This window comes from Bombina bombina, chromosome 6 (genome assembly GCF_027579735.1).
Source record: "Bombina bombina isolate aBomBom1 chromosome 6, aBomBom1.pri, whole genome shotgun sequence".
Lineage (NCBI taxonomy): Eukaryota > Metazoa > Chordata > Amphibia > Anura > Bombinatoridae > Bombina > Bombina bombina.
The window spans coordinates 232849789-232872432 of record NC_069504.1 but is presented as its reverse complement, the minus strand read 5'-3'; the positions used below and the strand labels follow the sequence as shown (position 1 = coordinate 232872432).

General features: G+C 34.0%; 1 protein-coding gene across 1 annotated transcript in view; it reads left to right on the top strand.

The window, feature by feature from the left end:
- Positions 1-22644, top strand: part of SYT1 (synaptotagmin 1) — a 991400-nt gene that overhangs the window by 639752 nt on the left and 329004 nt on the right. Inside the window, exon 5 of the mRNA XM_053716760.1 lies at positions 20437-20611. Within this exon, the coding sequence (XP_053572735.1) occupies positions 20452-20611 (160 nt within the window). The 5' untranslated portion in view covers positions 20437-20451. The remainder of the gene's footprint in view (positions 1-20436; positions 20612-22644) is intronic.

The window sequence follows — 22644 nt, the reverse complement described above, 5'->3', positions numbered from 1 at the left end:
GGTTGACTCAGAGGACGTGGGCAGCTTGGTTCCCTGGAGGTGACATAGCCACCTCCACTTTCAACTCTTTCTGCTTCTATACACGGTTTGGGAGAACCGGGGCTGGAAGCGAGCACCTAAAGGGAAGTGCTAACATTGCTTCATACTTTATGATTTCTATCCTGTACTCTTCCTACTCTCCCACAAGCACATTAAGGATAAGTAGGTCCTTTTAGGTCTATTAGACCATACATTGTCTCAGTAGTGCACATTTAAAGTGAATCACATATCTTGATTTTCCACTGGAAATTAGTTTCCAGGACTCGAGATTTTCACTAATAATAAAGTGGAATTATCCATTTTGTTTTCTGCTACTATCCTAGGCCTATACAGCCAATATTTATTTTAGTCTTTTCTGTTGCTTTGATGCACTCTTTCTCTATTTTAAACACATGAAAAAATGTTTTCAAAGCCCAATCTTCTGCCATTTCTTACAATAATTACTATTACTTCTAGATTTTGCTGAGGAGATTTTCCAGCCTAAATATTTATGTTTGCACTTTGCACATAAACCTTACCTCAGTTTCCATCCTTCTATTTTTTATTTATCTTCCAGCAATGTAAATCCTGTTCCCACTATTGAGGGACTAATAATATAACTACCTTCTTCTTGTAATGTACATAATTGTTTTATTCTTCTCGAAATGTGAAATAAAGAACAAGAACTGGCACTAGTATATATGTAGCACAGGGAATAATAAACTAAACATGAACAAAGGAAAAATGAGTTAAAAAACTCTAGTAAGGGTTTCAGATAGCACTCTTCCCTGTCATAGTGTGCTGTAATTGCTAGAACACCAATGTACCACAAAAGTGAGAGTATGTACCCAATATTAATCTAATAAGTGAAAAGTAAAATATAACTTTTAATATCTAATACTAAAATTCAGAGGACAACACCTCTAGAAACAACACAGCCAACAAGTGAGACTAAGGGAACACCTGCATCATCCACCTCCCTGTTTCCTGGCCGATAACCGCTATACGTCGGCTACAGGTGACAGAGGTAGATTACAGGGTCGCAGTCTCTAATGGAAATCAATTAAAATAGCGTCTACAGAAACGCTAGCAACACAAATGCGTTTCGGCTCTATCTACGGCCTTTGTCAATGTGTAATTAAAAATTTTGGACAAACAGAAGCCCGGGTGCCACCTCTTAAAATACTGATTCATTGGATAAGTAATGTCCTATCATTGATGAGAGAGTTAAGTCACAAAAAAGAAGCAGCACCACCAAGTTGTCTTCAACAGACTTATTTGTGCAAACTGCACAGTATCAAAGCCAGACCAACAAACAGCAATGTTTCGGACTTAGTCCTTAATCATGCATGTGGACTACGTCCAAAACGTTGCTGTTTGTTGGTCTGACTTTGATACTGTGCAGTTTGCACAAATAAATCTGTTGAACACAAATTGGTGGTGTTGCTTCATTTTTGTGACTTATACCTATCTGGGTATTGTGCAGTACCCTTGAAGCGTGCACACCTCCCTGATCCCAGGTGCTGGAATTTTCATTTGCTTTGCTACATTGATGAGAGCGATAGCACACCTAGCCAGTCTAGCCAGTCAAAACACTTCTGCTGTGATTATGGGCATGATTAATGTGGTTTTCATAAATCCTATCAAAGCATAAAGGCGTTCACACCTTCTTTTGCAAGCCCATCCAATCCGATACACTGTGTTCATAGTGGGTGTTTTTCCTTGTCAAACCATCGCTCGTCATCTATGATGCTTACTTATTCTTCTCATTCCCCCATTTTCTTTGCTTAGTACTCCGTGTACTCAAATTACTTATGAGAAAAAGGGAAATTTCCCAAATGTTGCATTAGAAAATAGATACTGCCCTTTGAAATTAATTAATGATTTTATTTGCATTGCAGCTATATAAGAAATATATTACCTAGAATTATTTCATTTCATTTGATGCAATATTAATTAAATAAATAAAGTTATTTCATTTTATTTGGGAACAAGATTTATTAAGTTTAAACAAACATAAAGTAATACATTACAACTTGTGAAGTACGGTCAAGTACAATAGGTTGACAATATAGCAAGTTCTTCTTATTGTGATCTATTATCTAGCTAGCTATCATCTATCTATGATCTATCTATCTGTCTGTATATTATCTATCTATCTATTCCACTTTTTTTACTCTTGAAAACAACTACAACTTCTCACAACCCCTTTGAGGTTTCATCTCATTAGAAAATAAAAAAATCCCATATGCACTTCCTGAATTTTCATGGTGACTATTGTTTTCTGTTTTTAGGACAAGATTTGTTAAAACTGCCTTTTGAACAAGTCTGTGTAAATGCATGCATGCCTATGCATTTGTAAGCTTGTATAAATATGGTTATGCATTTGTGTGCATATATATGTATGTTCATATTCAAATTTGAATATATAAATATTAAATAGTTTGTGTATGCATAAACTAAAAAAATGTTTTAGCCTACAAACATGCTTTATTTAAATGTGCATTCTTACTTGCATATGACTATAGATACATTCCAATGTTTCTGCATTAATATGCATTTAGCAATGTATATTTTTTCTAACCGTTGGAAACATTTATGAGGGCATCCATTGAAACCATTAAAATATATAGGGCAAAATTACGAGTGACAAGTGAACAATAAGGCGTCTATCGCGGCTTTTGGTCGCATCAGGTTTTTCTTTTCTATTACAAGTTGAAAGTAAACGCGATTGCTTGAGTGCAAAAAAAGTTAACGCGCTCTGGATAACTGTTTTGCAAAACAATAAAAAATACATTACAAAGTACACTTACACTCATAATAACACCATGTAATAAAAAAAAATATTAAAAAATAATATTACACAAAAAAAGTTATAAGGGCTCAAAGATATGAGGTCTCAGTTGTTAGAAATAAACTGCAGGCAAAGGGCTTTAATATAGAGATACATACATATACATGTCTAACTATGTATATGTATGTATGTATATATATATATATATAAATGCTAAATATGTGGAAAGGGGGAAACAAAACTGAATAACATATAGGGGAGAACTCTAGTGGCGCAACCTATAGTTCAATCATACTATATTATGATTGAACTATAGGTTGCGCCACTAGAGTTCTCCCCTATATGTTATTCAGTTTTGTTTCCCCCTTCCCACATATTTAGCTTTGATAAAAAAAAATTCTATTTGGTGATAAGTAGTTGGGGATTCTTATTGCCTAGATAGTTACTCTAGGGCAGCATCTGAGTACAAAATACAGTTCTAATCTTGGGTCATATCTAGCGCCATCCCTATATACATATTTTTGCATATATATATATATATATATATATATATATATATATATATATATATATATATATATACAGGTGGCCCTCGTTTTACAACGGTTCAATTTACACCGTTTCAGAATAACAACCTTTTTTTTCCAGTCATGTGACTACTATTGAAAAGCATTGAGAAGCAGTGCATTTATTAAAATAGCCAGTAGGTGGAACTGTCCGCTTGTGTTGAAGCAAAGCCAAGCAAGCTGAAATTAATAATTTTAACCAGACCTGAGCTAATCGAGCAGATTTCAAAGGAACAAGATCTTCCTGTCTATAACTCAGTCCAGATTGGAATGCATAGAAAGAACTGTTCGCAGAAAAATGCAAGTGAAGTCTGTGTTATGTGATTATTTTATTAGGTTTATAATTCTGTTTAGCAAGTGTTTTTGTTCATTTAACTTAGTTTAATTATATATTTTGTGTTGTGTGATTATTTTATTAGGTTCATAATGCTGTCTAGCATTTAAAGTGTTACTTATTACAATTTTTAGAGGGGCCTGGAACCTATCTCCCTCACTTCCCATTGACTTACATTATAAACTTGGTTTCAATTTACAACGGTTTCGATTTACAACCATTCCTTCTGGAACCTAACCCCGACATAAACTGAGGGCTACCTGTATATATATATATATATATATATATATATATATATATATATACACACACAAAGCAAATGGTGTGTATGCACTCCCAGTATCGATCAATGTCTGCAAATTTCATAATAATAAGCACTCACTGGTCTTCGGATGTCTGTGTCAACAAAAAACTTTTCTTCCATGTGATGTTTTGGGACCAAACACAGTCCCTTCCTCTGACAAACAAAAAGTGAACAAACCAAGCCTTTTAAAGGCCCCTAGAACCCTCCCCTAAAAACACAGCCAATCATGACTGTCCAAACCCCCCCCCCACACCATCATACTCTCATTGGTTAACAATCAATAAATAAATTAAAATGTGGTGCTCAATGAGTCAGTGTTCAAATGACAAATGTGCATAATTCCATACAGTGCGTATAGAACCACCATCTGTGTAAGCCCTAAATTCTGAACATTCAATGAAGTGATCGGTACCATCAAGACTGCATGAAAATCAGTATAATAAACCAATAAATGAACAAAAATGCCCATATCCGCTCAAAGCCAATCACAAAAAAGGCTGGGCATGTCATTAAGTCCATGCACACCAATCAAAATGTGAAAACACAACATACATACTGAGGGAAGGTGGGTCAGACACCACCCCTACCCACAGCAAAAGTTCACATAGTGTTATCTATGACTCACAAAAGGAAAATCATACTACGGACAGCTCTCCTCTTCTTAACAACAGTCTTCACAAACATATCCAACACAAAACATAAGTAAAAAGCGTCATCTCGTACAGCATAGGGGAAGGGGGGGCAGGCTCCATAGATCCCTAATCCACGTCACTATCCACCAAATAGTCCGAAGTCATCAAGAAGGCAGAGACACCATAAGTCAGAGGCAACACCCTCCCCACTGTCAATAAACTTTTCAATCGTCAGCTGTCAAAAACCAGCATCTACATATGTTGCCAAAGGTGACAAGAGGTCCATATAATCACTATCAGGGGAAGAAGTGCCCAGAAAGAAAGCCCCCATACTCCAAACCTACATAACACCAGCCTGTGTGGCCCATCTATGAGAGCAATACATCAACCATCAACCTTCAAAAAGAAAAATCATAAACTATAAATAATAAATAGAAAATAAGGATTATATAAAATAATAGAAAACAACTAGTACATCTTGTCAAATGCATACAAATACACCTATAGAAAATACAAAATAAAATATAATAATAATAGAAAACAACTCTTACATTTGGTCAAATGCATACGGATATGCAAATGACCCTCCCGAACTCCACGCATAGAATACCACATACGTAAAAATAAAGAAAACAGAAATCCACACAAATGACATAGTATGCCAAAATACAAAAACAAAAAACAAAAAAATCAACCTGGCACACTGAAAAAATCACGTGGAACCAAAGTAGGTCACCGATCAGACACTGAACGCAGAGACACCCCTCACCACGGTGAAAAACAAAATAGACTAAAAATGCATATTCTAAAAATACATAAAACTACATAAAACTATGTGGGTGAATGAATTAAAAACAACACATCGCGGGCAAACAAATAAGCCTAGGCAGAGACCTATACAGAAAATAATCAAATAAAAAACAATAGCAATGATCCTAACATAAACTTCTCAAAGTATAATAACATAGCAAGTGGCTTCATGCCACAGGGAGTCCAGAGAATGATAGGAAGGCTCATGGGCTCTCACAAAAAAAGGGGTCATAGACTCCCAAAAAAACGATAGGAGAATAAGGATATGATCCTACATCTCAAATATCAGTACTGTTGGCCCTGAGGTCCCGAGGGGGCATGCCCCTTAGGTCACAAACTCTTACATGGATAGTGGATCCTCATAGCTCTAACCATGGGAGTAACTCAAGTTGGCACTATAGGTAGCACGGCAAACCAGTATGTACATGAAGTCCCCTAGGGCTCAGGGTTCATAGTTCATAGATCCATCTAGACTCCTTCTGTAGGAGAAGCCTCGCTCTGTTACCGCCTCTCTTCAGGGTTGGTACATGGTCTATGATTCTGAATCTTAGATACTTCACCATATGTCCTGCCTCCAGGAAATCACGGGCCACCATATGTGTTTTTATGTATTTCTATGTGTATATATATATATATATATATATATATATATATATATATATGTATGTATTTACGGACATTTATACACATATAAACACATAAATACATATGTATACACACATATATATATATATATATATATATATATATATATATATATATATATATATATATATATATATATGCATTGGAGCCCTTTGCAGTTACGTAGATGAAAACATGTAAAAGCATATTTATGCAATATTAATTTTTAATAAAGGTTTTAACTATGTATTTACTCTAAATATTTCACATTCCAATGTTTTGCACATAGCATAATATGTTCTAAGTATTTATGAATAGATATTCCTATATATATATATCTGTATATATCTATACTTATATATGATCATAAATATATATTTATAAAAATATATATATATATATATATATATATATATATATATATCTATGGGTATAGATATATATTATACAAAACATATCATATACCTGTATATATATATATACTGTATATATAAATAGAACATGTTCTTCTTTGTGAAAAACATTGAAATGTAAAATATTCATATTTTCATGTTGGGTTAGTGCACTTGAGAATATACAATTGTGTTTGCATGCGAGTAGGTTTTTTTCCCCACATGCCTAATATTCTAAGTTCGGCTTTTTACACGGTCAGGTTAGCACACAAGCAAAAACAGTTTACTTTCAACTTGTAATACAAGTGCAACCCGACATGCGCAAAAAGCTTACTTCTAGTGCAGTTAACTTGCAATCTGGCCCATAAATTGAACCATACAAATCTAATCTTTTACCATTTTGGTTTATAATAGACATGTACTAAAATTTGTTTTTGTTGTTAATTTGCAAAACTGCTGAACAACTTTGTCTAAAATATGTTCATTAACTAAACAAATGAATATGTATATTTGTTAATATTGCTTTCCCTATCTATTAAAAGGAGAAATTAAATTAACTAATGAAGTAATTATAATATTTATTAATGATAATTTTTGCAAATTATGAACACAAATTATTTTTAGTACGGTTATAGCTTAAAAAGTTTTTTTAAAAAAAACTTTAAAAGGGTTTTAGGGTCTCATAGTTGAATTTTGATAATATATATATATATATATATATATATATATATATATATATATATATATATATATATATATATATATTTATATATATAACCTGAAAGAGCTCCTGACACCCTACATCCCATCCCGTTCACTTAGGTCTGCCAACACATCCCTCCTTTCAGTGCCAAGAATAAGGACAAACTCAGGCTCCAGAGCATTCGGCCACGCTGCCCCTACTTTCTGGAACTCTTTACCGTGCGCAATCAGAGAGGCACCGTCCTTACATACTTTTAAAAAAAGCTAAAGACCCACCTCTTCCATCAGGCATTCAGTCCGCTTATCTGACCTTCAGAAACTCCTAACTTTTATGTCTTATGTTGGTATATTTGTAAAGTGCTTTGAGTCTCAAAGGGAGAAAAGCGCTATATAAATCGCAAATTATTATATTATATTATATTATATTATATATATATATATATATATATATATATATACAGTATATATATAAAACAACATAGGATACTCGGGCACTCCTTTAGGTAAAACAATTTCAAATTGTTTTACCTAAAGGAGTGCCCGAGTATCCTATGTTGTTTTATACTTACTGGACACTATGGATGAGCAGTGTCTTCTACGGAGCATTCCTAGTGAAGACGTGTGACGTCAGTCCCTACGCTCCAGTGTGCCGTTAAAGAATGCAGGGTAAGGCAGAGCGCGACACTACAAATCTTGTCTTGGTATGTATATATATATATATATATATATATATATATATATTTCCTAGGAAGGTATTTATAGGGTCTTAAAGTGCCCTCAAAATATTTCATTCTTACAATGAATTAATTAAATAAGTAGTTTAAAAGTATTATTTTTTGTTCTTTTGTCATCTCTGTCCATCAGGAATCATGTTACTGTAAATACAATGTTAGACATAATTGTGAGAGTAACTACATGTTATAATACACCTTAAATGTATTCTAATTTTATGCAGACACAGTTTCTTTCTTTCTGTTATCATTTTAAAATATACACAATATCACTTGGCAACAGGAAAACCATCATGCACATCAAAGGCAAGTTAACATTGAGAAAATAAAAAATTTTTAGAATTCACTGTACATCAGAATAATTTCAAGAGCATGCCCCTTATGAAGACCACAGACTATTAGGACAGCTTGATGGTTAAGGACTATAATTTACAAACCATTTTGTAAATATTACATATCAGAAAAGATCTCTAGTCAAACCCCAGATGCAAAAGTGATTAATTTATCTTTAAACTTTCAAGAAGTGTATTTAAAACGTGTCATAATTTGAACAATTAATAACACTATGAACTGAAACTAATCTATGCTTCTCCAATCTTCATGTTGGGCACATGAATGCATGAACCATCTTGCATGTTCTAATTAATTTCACTAATCCCTTGGTTATGAGTGAGTAAATTAGGATTTATATGAAGGCAGCATATTATTATTGAAAGAAAAAGCGTTAATTCCAAAATTTGACCCACATGCTCTTTAGTCATATTAGTAATTGGCTGCTTGAGTTGTTTTGTTTTTATAGTCCCTCTTGGTTTAGATGGGCACATTCCAAGGTAACACAAAGAACAAAACTATGCCTGCTACAATTAGGATGTCTTTATAATACATCAGTTAGTAAAAAAAAAAAAAAAGGCTAAAGGAATTATTATCAATATAAGTTATATTATTTGACAATTGCTAGATATTTTTAAATTAGTAGATGGGAAATGAAAATCTCTGTAACAGAATTTCAAAGATTTTTTAATGTAGTACAACTGATTTATAATTTATAGAAAGTGTAAATTTAAGGGGTTATATATGAAAACAAATCCTTAATGTACTGCATTGCTATTTAATTACATTATATTTTGTATATATTCCTTATTTTTGTTTAAGATATACATATTTTATTTTCTCTCAAAGGAAAACAAACATCTTGGAGATATAGCCAGAGAAAATATTAGTGATGTGGGAATAAGATCTGAGATTATACTAAGCTCTAATAGTAAACAGAAATAATTCACTGTAATTGGAGTATAACATGCAACATGCATTAATTTACATGTAAAAAAATGTGTACAATAATTAATATCCTACTGCATTATTTACAGCAAATTATTTACAGATACTAAAAATTTAAGTTCTTATTCAAAAACCATAAAACTACAAATTCCTAGGATTTTTTTGTGATATCATTGGTGAAATCACTAATGGCATCCTCAAGGGTATCATAAATAGCCTGTCAGTACGAATAGTAATTTTATGTTCAATGTGAAAGAACTTAAAAAAAGAACAATTTACAATAATGATGTTTACAAGGCCAAAATTATCCTGAGAATAATGTGCAGATATTTTTTTTTTAATTATTAGAGAGGATACCAATGGCACTACTGTGATTATATAAACGTTCACTTATATATAAATTCAAAAGATTTGTGTATAGATTAGGGATAGGTGCTTGTACTGGTCTGGAAATTAACAACTAATTCAGCTGAGAGGGCTGAAAAAAGAGTACAAATATAGCACTCACAACTTTTAATTTGTATATTTGTTAGTGAGCAAAGTATGAAAGTGTTTAAAACTTAACTTTTATTAAAGTATATAAAAATAAAAAAGTTATGTTAAAAAGTGCAAATGCTCCTATTAGTTGCGGAATGTAATTATAGGTAATTTAAGAGGTTATTCTCATTATTTCAAAAGATTCCCATATTTATATTCTAGTTTACCACCATGCTATATGCATAGTGGTAGTCAGAATTCGTAAGGAATACGATTGAGTCAAATATTACCTATTAATACCGAGTAAATTATTTTACCTCTTAATACTGATAAATTTTACCGTATTTATTAAGGAGTGAGCATTGCTTTTAAAAAAAGAAAGAAGCAGAGACGCCACTGACACATTTCGCTGTTGTGGTTTTGTTAAAGGGCGATCTGACCATCTTCTCGCATGACTTATATACCTTAAATTGGTTTCTGATTGGCTGGTTGGACAGTCAGTCATTTAGGCAGATTAGCGATTGGTGGATAGATGTGTCTATCAAATTCTCAATGGCTGATTGGCCAAATGCGGCAATACAAACAATACAAAAAATGTGTTCTTATTTTTTTTTAATTATATAAGTTGTTTATATATTAAATAAATGTATGTAAAACTTTACTTTATTTAAAGTAACAGGCACCGCCTTGTTGTAACTAAGGACTCTAAATCTTTCCATCATACAGGCAGACCAAACACAATTCTCTAAAAAAAGGGGGGTGAACCTGGTTTTCAACTGCCACCCATAAAAAGTATTAAAATTATCTGGAATCTCATAGGGAGCACCCTAACTAAATAACATTATTTTGAAGCACAAAAAAAAAATTGAATTGCACTTGTTTCAGCATATTTTCCTTGCATTCCCTTTAATTTAGCATGCATGTTTTCAGAAAGCACATAGTGAGATATCCAGCTATCAAGGAAAATGTTTGCATTTAAAAAATAATTGTATGTACCTTGTCACATTGACAGATCTTTTTAGAAAATCTGGCCTGAACAGAAAGCATTAGATAATCATGCCCTAAATTATCCTAGATTAAAAAGCCTGTTCTTCTTATCTCAATTAGGGACATCTCAAAGAGTTTAGAAGTTATGGTAAGGGTTAAGAAGTTTAAGGATCACCATAGATAAAATGTTGGGAATGGGATATGAATAGAGTTCCCCCCTATCTGGCAGAGAAAACAGCAATGCATTTAGGAGTAATGAACTTCAGCCCTCTTTGACAGCTAAAGGGTTGATTTTCTAATAATCTCTTTGATAAGGTAGGACAACTATGCAGCACAAACTATATCCAGCCAGAATGTAGTACCTCAAAGAAGACAAGAACAGCTGTATTATTTTTTCCCTATAAGAGAAATCTACATGATTTGTAATTATGAATCTTATTAAAATTTAATTAAAACAGATTTGTAGATAGAGAAGCTTTTGAAATACCATTGTCAGATGAATATCTTCCCACAGATTGTATTAAATAAAATCCAGGCAAAGCCATTCTACAACTCTAATTTATTGTGTCTTGTTTACATATCTTTTAAGCAGTGATTGGATGAAAATTATATTATATATTTTACCTATATTTATATACTGTATTTGTACTTGTGTAAGCCCTTCATTATATTTAGCTAATGAAAGAAAATATCTTTTTAGTTCTATTGATAGGTTCATTAGATTTGTACATGCTGATATTCACAAAACACAGCTAAACATAATGATAAATGGTCCCTTTTAAAAGAAACTATTTCCTTCACTAATTGGCTTCAAAGCCTTTGTCATAGCTTCAAAAGGATGTATTTGGTGTGGCAAGTTCATATAATTTTCTTCTGTATAAATATTTTTTTTTATATTCAGTTAATAGCTTTCCCTTTTTTTGTCTTTAATATAAAAATGGTAAATGTGATGTAGATAAAAACAATAGATTCCAGAGAATAAATATTTATTTGTTATCCTAATTATATTAAATTATATTAGATAGATGATAGATAGATAGATAGATAGATAGATAGATAGATAGATAGATAGATAGATAGATATATTATAGAGATATATAGATGATAGATAGATAGATTAGATAGATAGATAGATAGATAGATAGATAGATAGATAGATAGATAGATAGATAGATAGATAGATAGATTATAGAGATATATAGATGATAGATAGAATAGATAGATAGATAGATAGATAGATTATAGAGATATATAGATGATGATAGATTAGATAGATAGATAGATAGATGATAGATATATAGATTATAGAGATATATAGATGATAGATAGATTAGATAGATAGATAGATAGATAGATAGATAGATAGATAGATAGATAGATAGATAGATAGATAGATAGATGATAGATAGATAGACAAATAGATAGATACATACATACATACATACATACAAGCTTTCATAAATCTTTTATACAAATGTGTTGTATCCTGTGACAGAAGCAGTGAACTTTCATGGATGCCTTTTTGACAGCTGTACCTTGGGTTAGCTTGCACAACAATTAAAGAGTCATATTTTTACAGTTTTATTCACAGTTTAAATGTTAGATATTAAATATAAAAAAACCTCTTAGGAATAATACAGAAAAATGTAGCCAATGCACAAAATGTAGACTTCCCTCTCAGTATTGTCCCCTCTAAACTGAAGTGTATGATGCAGCTTGCCAAGAAGACAACAATATCACTGATCTGTGAATGTGTACAACTTCTGCCACAGGGGATGGAAATACTGTGGTGGCGCCCTGTGTTTAGATGCAGAGCTTCACTAACCAGCACTTTGAAGGTTTTAGAGAATTTGAAGAGAGTTGCAGGCACGAGAGGAAAAACGCCATGCTACTGTACCAGCAGTTTAATGTCCCTTTAGCAAGCTAGATTATCTATGAAAAGCTCCAATACTGCCAAATGTAAGCACAGCTGGACATTGCATTGAAATAAATATATACATTTAACCTTAAAATGCAATACTTTGTTTCTATAATGCTCACATGTTAAGCTGGTATAAAAATAGACTTGTCTGCTAATGTAAATATTATCATCTGTGGGTGGCTGCAGTTAAAAAAATGGCCACTATGTAGACACAAATGAATGATGCATTATTCTACACATCTGAAAATGGTTGAATGGTTCATTTATTGCACAAACATCATTGAATTTGCAATGCAAAACTATGAATCATAAATATAAAGATGTGTTGTAAGTGTATTTTGACATTAAGAAAAAATCTAATGAAACAAAATCTCTGATAAATCAACCTTTATATGAATTCTGAAGCCCAGAATTGTTTATCATGCATTCTAGACTTTTGATGCAGTGATTTACAAATCTAATCTTTACACATTTATAAATAGAGCAAACAATCAGATATAATCAGAGATGATCTAGAAGACAGCAACTTGATATATCTCTCACTGCCATTCTCCCTTACTGTATCTCTCTGTCTCTTGTTTTATTGAATTATCTTTCCTATATCCCCTAATTATTCCTCAGCCATAAAAAAACACCTCACCACTTTCTTTCCTCACTTTACATCCTCCTTCCTGCAAGCAAAATACTTTATCTCCTTTAAATTTTGGTGAGGCAGAACAACTCATCTCTTACTTATTCAACCTTCTTCCCCAGCTGGCAAACAATTTTATTGTGAAGGAATACCATCTGGTGGCTAGATTCAATGATATGACAATTTCTGCAGGCAAGTCAGTACAGAATATATCTTTACAATGAATTTAGCATATAAGATGCAAGGACATTTTAGTATACATTTTCACACAAAAAATTATATACTGTGTATATATATATATATATATTACATTCTAAAACATAAAACATCTGTTTTAAAGTGAAAATGACTTGGTTAAAATTTAAATATGTCCAAACGAAAGCCTGAAAACTTCCGTTTAGGGTAAACATTTCCCTTTTTTTGTTAAAGCTAGACTACCTCTGAAGTATGGGAAGCATATGTTGGCAGGCGATTCAATAAACTTTATAGTTTAATTAGGATTGTACTAATATCTTAGCTTCTTGTGAGAAACTGAAGACATTTACACACAAAAGGAACATTCTAGTCAAAACTGTAAAGTTCATAAGTGTACTTCAGTTCTGATTAAAATAAGTTTTGCTCCTAGTAAAATCTATCACTGTTTCAATGAAATATTTTTTCTTCGCTCAGGATATACAGAACATACATCTTTATTCCCATGTACCTATATTCAGACATGGCTTCTGTTTAGATAGCAGTGACACAGCACATTGGTGACAACACAATTCTCACCATTGCAAACATCATGTTGGATATCTTCAGGTCTTGGAGGAGCATGCGCTGTTGTGTGTCTGGAGAGTCTTAGCCAAGCTTTCTGCCAGAAGCTTTGAGCTTTGTGCTTGATATTTGGGGTGCTGTTTGGCTTAGTTTGTAACAAGTGAGAGTGCATGTATATATATATATATATATATATATATATATTTATATTTATGTTGTGAGTAAAGTCAGATATCATGTAATCCTAAAATTACCCGGGTAAAACTGACATTACCCAGCGGCTGTGGGTGAAGTACGATGTAAGGTCATAATCGTACATCAGACTTTACCCGGGTAATCTGGGCTTTGCCCCCCTTGAACCCCCCACAGGCAGAGGCAAAAAAGATAGTGAATATGGGGTATTACAGTACATTGTATGTATATATATATATATATATATATATATATATATAGTGCTGTGATTAGCTTTATCTAGAAGCGTTTAGGTATTCCTAGAATTATCCGGGTAAAGATTTACCCACAGCCGCTGGGGTAATGTATCTATCCATAACATATATATATATATATATATATATATATATATATATATATATATATATATATATATATATATATATATATATATATATATATATATATATATATATATATATACTGTATATATATATATATATTATCATTTGTTTATTATGCAGAAAATAAGTAGAATCAAATATCTAACCAAGGGGTCAATTTCAATCTTTCTGATACCCTTTTATAGTTTTTTACAGTTCTTTATCCAGGTTTTTCAAGTTCAAAGTAATCATACTCAATGTGATAACACCATTTCTGTATTGGGAAAAGTTCAGATCAGATCTGAGCAAAAAGTGGTAAAATTTCCGATACAATATATGGATAGCAATGGTTTCAGCAATCACCATCCTCCCGACCATGGATTTTGCTTTTTATTTTAGCAACAAAATAGACATATTAAAGTCAACACACAATGGGTGTTAGTAAAGTGCAAAAAAGGCCTTTTCAACATGTTTGACAGTATTCCAAGATTATTTGGTATTATTATATGATGTTGTGCATTTGCAAAACCCACTGAAAAGGTCACATGAACAAATTTTAGCTGTATATATCAATATATGGGGGTATAATTACTAAGCAGTGGATGCTGCTTTTTCCACGCTAGCCTCCTGGCTCACCGGAAACAGGAGTTAAAAAGCAGATAGGTGGTGGACTGCAATAATCCCGATCAAATACGATCGAGATGATTGACACCCCTGCTATCGGCTGAATGGGCAGGGGACGGCATTCCACAAGCATTTCTTGTAAAATGCTTGTGCAATGTTAAATGCCGACAGCGTATGTTGTTGGCATTTAGCTATGCAGGGCGGACATAATTTACTATAGCAAATTATGTCTGCCCGGGGTTTGATAAATCTTCCCCATGGTCTAGATTAATTAAACCTATGTTCAGCACTATAACATGTACTGGATGGCACATAAATTACATGTGTTTGTTTTTAATAGACAGATATGTGATATCTCATCATAGAACAAATTAGCTCAGCAGGAAATCTTTTTCTTACAATCTTTCTTTTTATTATTTTTATTCACATTTTATACTTTATTGCAGTAGATTCTTCATCTTAAACAGGATTTCTATCTGCAATCACGTCTTTTTCTATCAACAATTATCAGTTTGTCCTTCCGTCCTATTTATTGGTAACCTAGGATATTTACATTAAACAGAAGTCCTATAGAGGCTCACATCGCCATGAAAATCTTACAAAAACAGAAAACAAGGATTCCATAATAAATCAACAATTTAAAAATAAACTTAGATGATCACACATGCCCAGTATACCTATGATGTTTGTTTAAAACCACTTTAACAATTGCAAAACTAAACATGGACTCCATTAACCAATTTGTAATTTCAGTGATTGGCAGCCATTATAGGCAGTTCTGAATGCTATTTTTGGAAAATAGAGATCAAATCTTGTGCGAGTCAACAATCTTGCAGTGTTTCAGGCCCATTTATCAAGCTCCGTATGGAGCTTGAAGGGCCGTGTTTCTGGCGAGTCTTCAGACTCGCCAGAAACACAACTTATGAAGCAGCGGTCTAAAGACCGCTGCTCCATAACCCTGTCCGCCTGCTCTGAGCAAGCGGACAGGAATCGCCGGAAATCAACCCGATCTAATACGATCGGGTTGATTGACACCTCCCTGCTGGCGGCCCATTGGCCGCGAGTCAGCAGGGGGCGGCGTTGCACCAGCAGCTCTTGTGAGCTGCTGGTGCAATGTTAAATGCGGAGAGCGTATTGCTCTCCGCATTTAGCGAGGTCTTGCGGACCTGATCCGCACTGTCGGATCAGGTCCGCAAGACCTTTGATAAATTGGGGCCTTTGACTCAGAAAGATTGTTATTACCCCAGAAAAAAAAACCACTGACCCCTTCTTACCTTTGGGGGGGGGGGCAGCTAGCCTGATATATATAAATATACATTACAAAGTTTTTGATTCTACAACACATTTATTTTAAGTTTAATGATCCTTTAACACATATAGAATGCAATTTTCTCTTAAAAGGGCATTTTATTTTTTCCGACAACAGTATTTATCATTCTTATTTTGTACATTCCAAATAAGTATTTTCATAGCATTGTGTATGTTATTACTTTTGTCACTGATATCATTACTATTTACACCAAGAAAGATCCCTTACACGATAATTAGCCTTGAATGTCAGTGCAGTGCTAAAATGGAAAAAATGCTAAATGATTATTATCTGTATAATCAGCTTACTCTGTGGGAGTCTGTCTTATATTGTTAACAATAGTTATTGTTATTTCCAGAATGAGCTAAAAAGAGAACAAAGTTATTCATGACAGAGCAGTCTGCAATAGAACATGTCAACTAAATGCAGATTCAGTTTTAATAATAAACTGAACTTGAAAAGAAAAAAAAAAAATAGGTGCCAAAAACAGAAATGAATTTATAATTAATTTGAAATAGTTTATACATGGTTGTGTGTACATATTTGGGTAATTGCTGCAAACATAAACTGCTTTCCACAATTTTTATATGATTTTTAAATACAACTATAATTAATTAAATCATAAAACCACAGTCTTAAAATCGTTTTGAATAATTTATTGATTTAATCATTTGAAAATCTGTAGGTGTATGAAATGTCTCCGTTAGAATCCAGTTATGCATGCATTATTGTTTACAGTAGATTGTTTGCATGATTTGCAACAGCCAAATTTTAATTTTAAGGTACATGAAACCCAATTTTTTTTCTTTCAGGATTCAGATATAACATACTATTTTAAACAACTTTCCAATGTACTTGTATAATCAAATGTGCTTCATTCCATTTATGTCCTTTGCTGAAGGAGCAGTAATGCACTGCTGAAAGCTAGGTGAACACATCCAGGCAGCCAATCACAATAGAGAAATGTGTGCAGGAATCAATCACCAGCTATCTCACACTATTTATTTTTATTATTGGTTATTTGTAGAGCGCCAACAGATGCCGCAGTGCTATAAACAAAGGCGGAGTACAACAAAACAATTATAGGGATCAAATGGGTAGAGGGCCCTGCCAAGAGTTGCACTGTTGTAGTCAGCTCTTAAGAAGGTGATCTACAAACAGCTGGACTCTTAGGCTTACATGCTAAGGGAGTTCAGGGGATAGCAATGGAGGAGAGGAACTGGTATAAAGAAAGGTTAGCGTAGGTTGTATGCATCCCTGAACAATAGAGTCTTTAGGGAGCACTTGAAGCTTTTAAAACTAGAAGAGAGTCTTGTGGAGCGAGGCAGAGAGTTCCACAAGATGGGAGCCAGTCTGGAGAAGTCCTGTAAACGGGAGTGTGATGAGGTGACAAGAGAGGAAGAGAGTAGGAGGTCGTGAGCAGAGTGAGCAGAGTGAGCAGAGTGAAGGGGACGGGAGGGAAAGTATCTGGAGGCAAGGTCTCAGGTATAGGGGGAGCAGTGCAGTTGAGGGCTTTTTATGTCAGAATAAGAATTTTGTGTTTGATCCTAGAGGCAAGAGGAAGCCAGTGAAGGGATTGGCAGAGAGGTGCAGCAGATGAAGAGCGACTTCTGGCAGAGGCATTAATTATGGATTGTAAAGGAGCTAGGTGGCAGGTGGGGAGACAATAGAGGACAGAGTTGCAGTAATCGAGGCGGGAAAGAATGAGAGAATGGTTTAAAATCTTAGTTGTGCTTGTGTAAGGAAGTGTCTAATTTTAGAAATGTTTTTAAGGTGGAAGCGGCAGGCTTTAGCCAATGACTGAATGTGAGGAGTGAAAGAAAGATCTGAGTCAAATGTGACCCTGAAACATCGGGCATGCGGGGTAGGGGTAATGATGGAGTTGTCGACAGTTATAGAGAGATTGGGGGTGGAGAGTTTAGAAGAAGGGGGGAAAATAAGGAGCACAGTTTTGGAGAGATTTAGCTTGAGGTAGTGAGAGGACATCCAGTTAGAGATGTGAGAGAGACAGTTAGTGACACGAGTTAGCAAAGAAGGAGATAGGTCTGGTGCAGAGAAGAAGATTTGGGTGTCGTCGGCATACAAATGATATTGTAAACCGTGGGACTTTATTAGGGAACCTAGTTTAGGATATGTACATATTCTTTTTCAACAATGGCTACCAAAAGCACATTTAAGAATAGAAGTGAGTTTAAAAGTGTCTTAAAATAGAATGCTGTATCTAAATCATGCAACTTTAATTTTGACTTTCCTATCCTTTTCAGTTCAGCCTCTCTGCTGACATATCAATGATCATGAAAGAAAATTGTGAAAAACATATTTATACTTGCAGCAGATCCACAAAGAAATATGCCATCTAAATTAATAAAATGGATATGTGCACAGGAAAAAAAAGTTTCATACAAATTGTTAGTCATAACATTTGTCTGAATATGAATGGTCAAGGTTGAAAACATACATAGGGAAGTAGCATGCATGCACATCACTCAAGACATTCAATCACTTTTCAAGAAAGCATATTTGCAAGTGTGCGCATAATTAAAAAAAAAAAATTAGGTGTTTTTACAACTTTGGAAAAGTCAGCATTTTAGTAAGCAGGCAATAAATATACATAAACGCACATTCAAATAGTATGAGTCTGAATTACTATGATAAATAAAAAATGTAATTAAAATCAAGAACATAAGAATAATATAATAAATTATTGTTATAATTTGCATACAATTAAGAGATATAGAATTATTGTATAGAAAATTAGCAAAACTAGGCAAGTATCCCCGCTTGTGTTTCTCCAGAAGTACTCTGTATACATTGTTACCAATGCACCAGGGAAGTCTGGGTAAGATATGCAAATTGCCTATACAATATTGCACATTTTTTGCCTCCATGTACTGTTTTAAACACATCAATCCTCATTATGGGGTAGGATTTAGCAAGATAAACCACTTCTGAACAGTTGTGTAAATGGGGCTGATTTACTATGTCCGAAAGGGGCCAATTCACCCTGCTTCCTCTCGAGCTTTCAGGCTCGCCGTAAACAGGAGTTAAGAAGCAACGGTATTAAGACTGCTGCTCCTTAACTGGATCCACCACCTCTGAGCGGCATACAGCAATCAACCCAATCTCATACGATCGGGTTCATTTACACCCCCTGCTAGGGGCCAATTGGACGCAAATCTGCAGGGGGCAGCATTGCACAAGCAGTTCACTAGAACTGCTTGTGCAATGCTGAATGCCGACAGCGTATGTTGTCCACATTGAGCGATGCTTGGCGGACATGAGACGCTGAAGCGTAACATGTCCGCCAGACTTTGTTAAATCAGCCCCACTGACTCATCAGCAGAAGGCAGGTTTAACTTGCTGCTTGGTGAAGCTTCTTTCCAGAGAAAAATCAATAGTTATGGTGGAGATTAAACCATGACATTAAAATCCTCCATTACCTAAAAGTAAGAGATATAAAATAATAAATAGGACATCATAGTCCTGTAATGGTATATAAAAGAAGATAGCATATATGTATGAATACTCTTAATGTTAAATAATGTCAAATAACAGTGTCCCAAAATGTGACTGTGATATAAGCTTGGTGATCCATTTTTCATATAATAATAATAATAATATTAATAATAATAATAATAATAATAATAATAATCTGCCTAAACAACTATTATAAAATATACAGTATAAGATAAGTAGAAAAAAATAAAAAACCTAGCTGATTGTTGCTTTTAAGAAGAAATGCTGATTGTTGCATAAAGAAATGCAGGCAGCTGATGAATATTTCATATGCAATGAAACCAGCCCTTTTGTCTAAATCCTGCTTTATATGCAATAAAGCAGATGTAGTAATGGTATACTATTTACTTAGTAAGCAGGTGCATCTACAAAGGCAGCACACGTTCATCCATTTTAACAATAATGTCGAAAATAAAATCAACTGTCTGACATTGTTGAAACACTTTTTCATTATGCTTTTATTTTTCTCTTAACAGTTTCTTGGAATCAAAATGAAGTCATCCGAGAGGGGTCCGGAAGCGTTGGCAGCACCCCAAACAACTGTTGCAGCTCCTTCCATATCAACAAATGATACAGAATCTGTGACCCCAGGAAATGATAATTTTTCTAAATTAAGAGAAAAGTTCATGAATCAGCTGAATAAAATTCCATGTAAGTAATGCAGATGATGAATTACCTACATTTCTACTAATGGTAATATTGTTCTATAATAAAAATGATTTTTCAATGTTAACAAAAATTGCTTTCAACATTTTCAGGAAAACGTACTTAACAGTTTTTAGTACAAATTGCTTAACTAATGGCACATCATGCTTATGTGGATGATGAAATCTATTGGCCGGTATTTTTATTATTAATGTCCTAGACCTACAACTAGCACATCACATATTAATTTTTTTTTCTAAATTTACATCTAAAGCCTAATTTGCTAAATAATGAAGAGGCAATGGGGTATATTTATCAATGTGCGAGCAGACATGATACGAAGTAGCGTTCATGTCCGTCGCACATCGATAAATGCCAACAGCATACGATGTCGGCATTTATCATTGCACCAGCAGTTCTTGTGAAATGCAATGTCGCCCCCTGTAGATTTGCGGCCAAGCAGCTGCTAGCAGGGGGTGTCAATCAACCCGATCGTATTCGGACAAGTTATGGAGCAGCGGTCTCCATATGGAGCTTGATAAATATGCCCCCATGTTTTTACTGATATTTTTGTCAAAGAACATGATATTTGTATTTTGAAACTGAATCAAAAAATGAGAGGGAGAATTAGATTTAATAGATTATTACAATGATTATGCATAATTAAAACATGATCAGGTTGGTAAATAATCATAGGTAATTAAAATGCAACCTAGATTATTCTGACATCTATTTGTATACTACTCCTAATAGAGACAAAATCATCTATAAGTATGGTCACAATTAAATATGTAGACATTTGTCTTGAAAAAAAATGTGAGAAGAACTGTTGCAATTAAAGGAACACAATGTTTCTTTCATGTAATTAGCAAGAGTCCATGAGCTAGTGACGTATGGGATATACATTCCTACCAGGAGGGGCAAAGTTTCCCAAACCTCAAAATGCCTATAAATACACCCCTCACCACACCCACAAATCAGTTTTACAAACTTTGCCTCCTATGGAGGTGGTGAAGTAAGTTTGTGCTAGATTCTACGTTGATATGCGCTCCGCAGCAGGTTGGAGCCCGGTTTTCCTCTCAGCGTGCAGTGAATGTCAGAGGGATGTGAGGAGAGTATTGCCTATTTGAATTCAATGATCTCCTTCTACGGGGTCTATTTCATAGGTTCTCTGTTATCGGTCGTAGAGATTCATCTCTTACCTCCCTTTTCAGATCGACGATATACTCTTATTTATATACCATTACCTCTGCTGATTTTCGTTTCAGTACTGGTTTGGCTTTCTACAAACATGTAGATGAGTGTCCTGGGGTAAGTAAATCTTATTTTCTGTGACACTCTAAGCTATGGTTGGGCACTTTTTTATAAAGTTCTAAATATATGTATTCAAACATTTATTTGCCTTGACTCAGGATGTTCAACATTCCTTATTTCAGACAGTCAGTTTCATATTTGGGATAATGCATATGAATAAATCATTTTTTTCTTACCTTAAAAATTTGACTTTTTCCCTGTGGGCTGTTAGGCTCGCGGGGGCTGAAAATGCTTCATTTTATTGCGTCATTCTTGGCGCTGACTTTTTTGGCGCAAAATTTTTATTTCTGTTTCCGGCGTCATACGTGTCGCCGGAAGTTGCGTCATTTTTTACGTTCTTTTGCGCCTAAAGTGTCGGCGTTCCGGATGTGGCGTCATTTTTGGCGCCAAAAGCATTTAGGCGCCAAATAATGTGGGCGTCATTTTTGGCGCTAAAAAAATATGGGCGTCACTATTGTCTCCACATTATTTAAGTCTCATTTTTTATTGCTTCTGGTTGCTAGAAGCTTGTTCACTGGCATTTTTTTCCCAGTCCTGAAACTGTCATTTAAGGAATTTGATAAATTTTGCTTTATATGTTGTTTTTTCTATTACATATTGCAAGATGTCCCACGTTGAAACTGAGTCAGAAGATACTTCTGGAAAATCGCTGCCTGGGGCTGGAGCTACCAAAGCTAAGTGTATCTGCTATAAACTTATGGTATCTGTTCCTCCAGCTGTTGTTT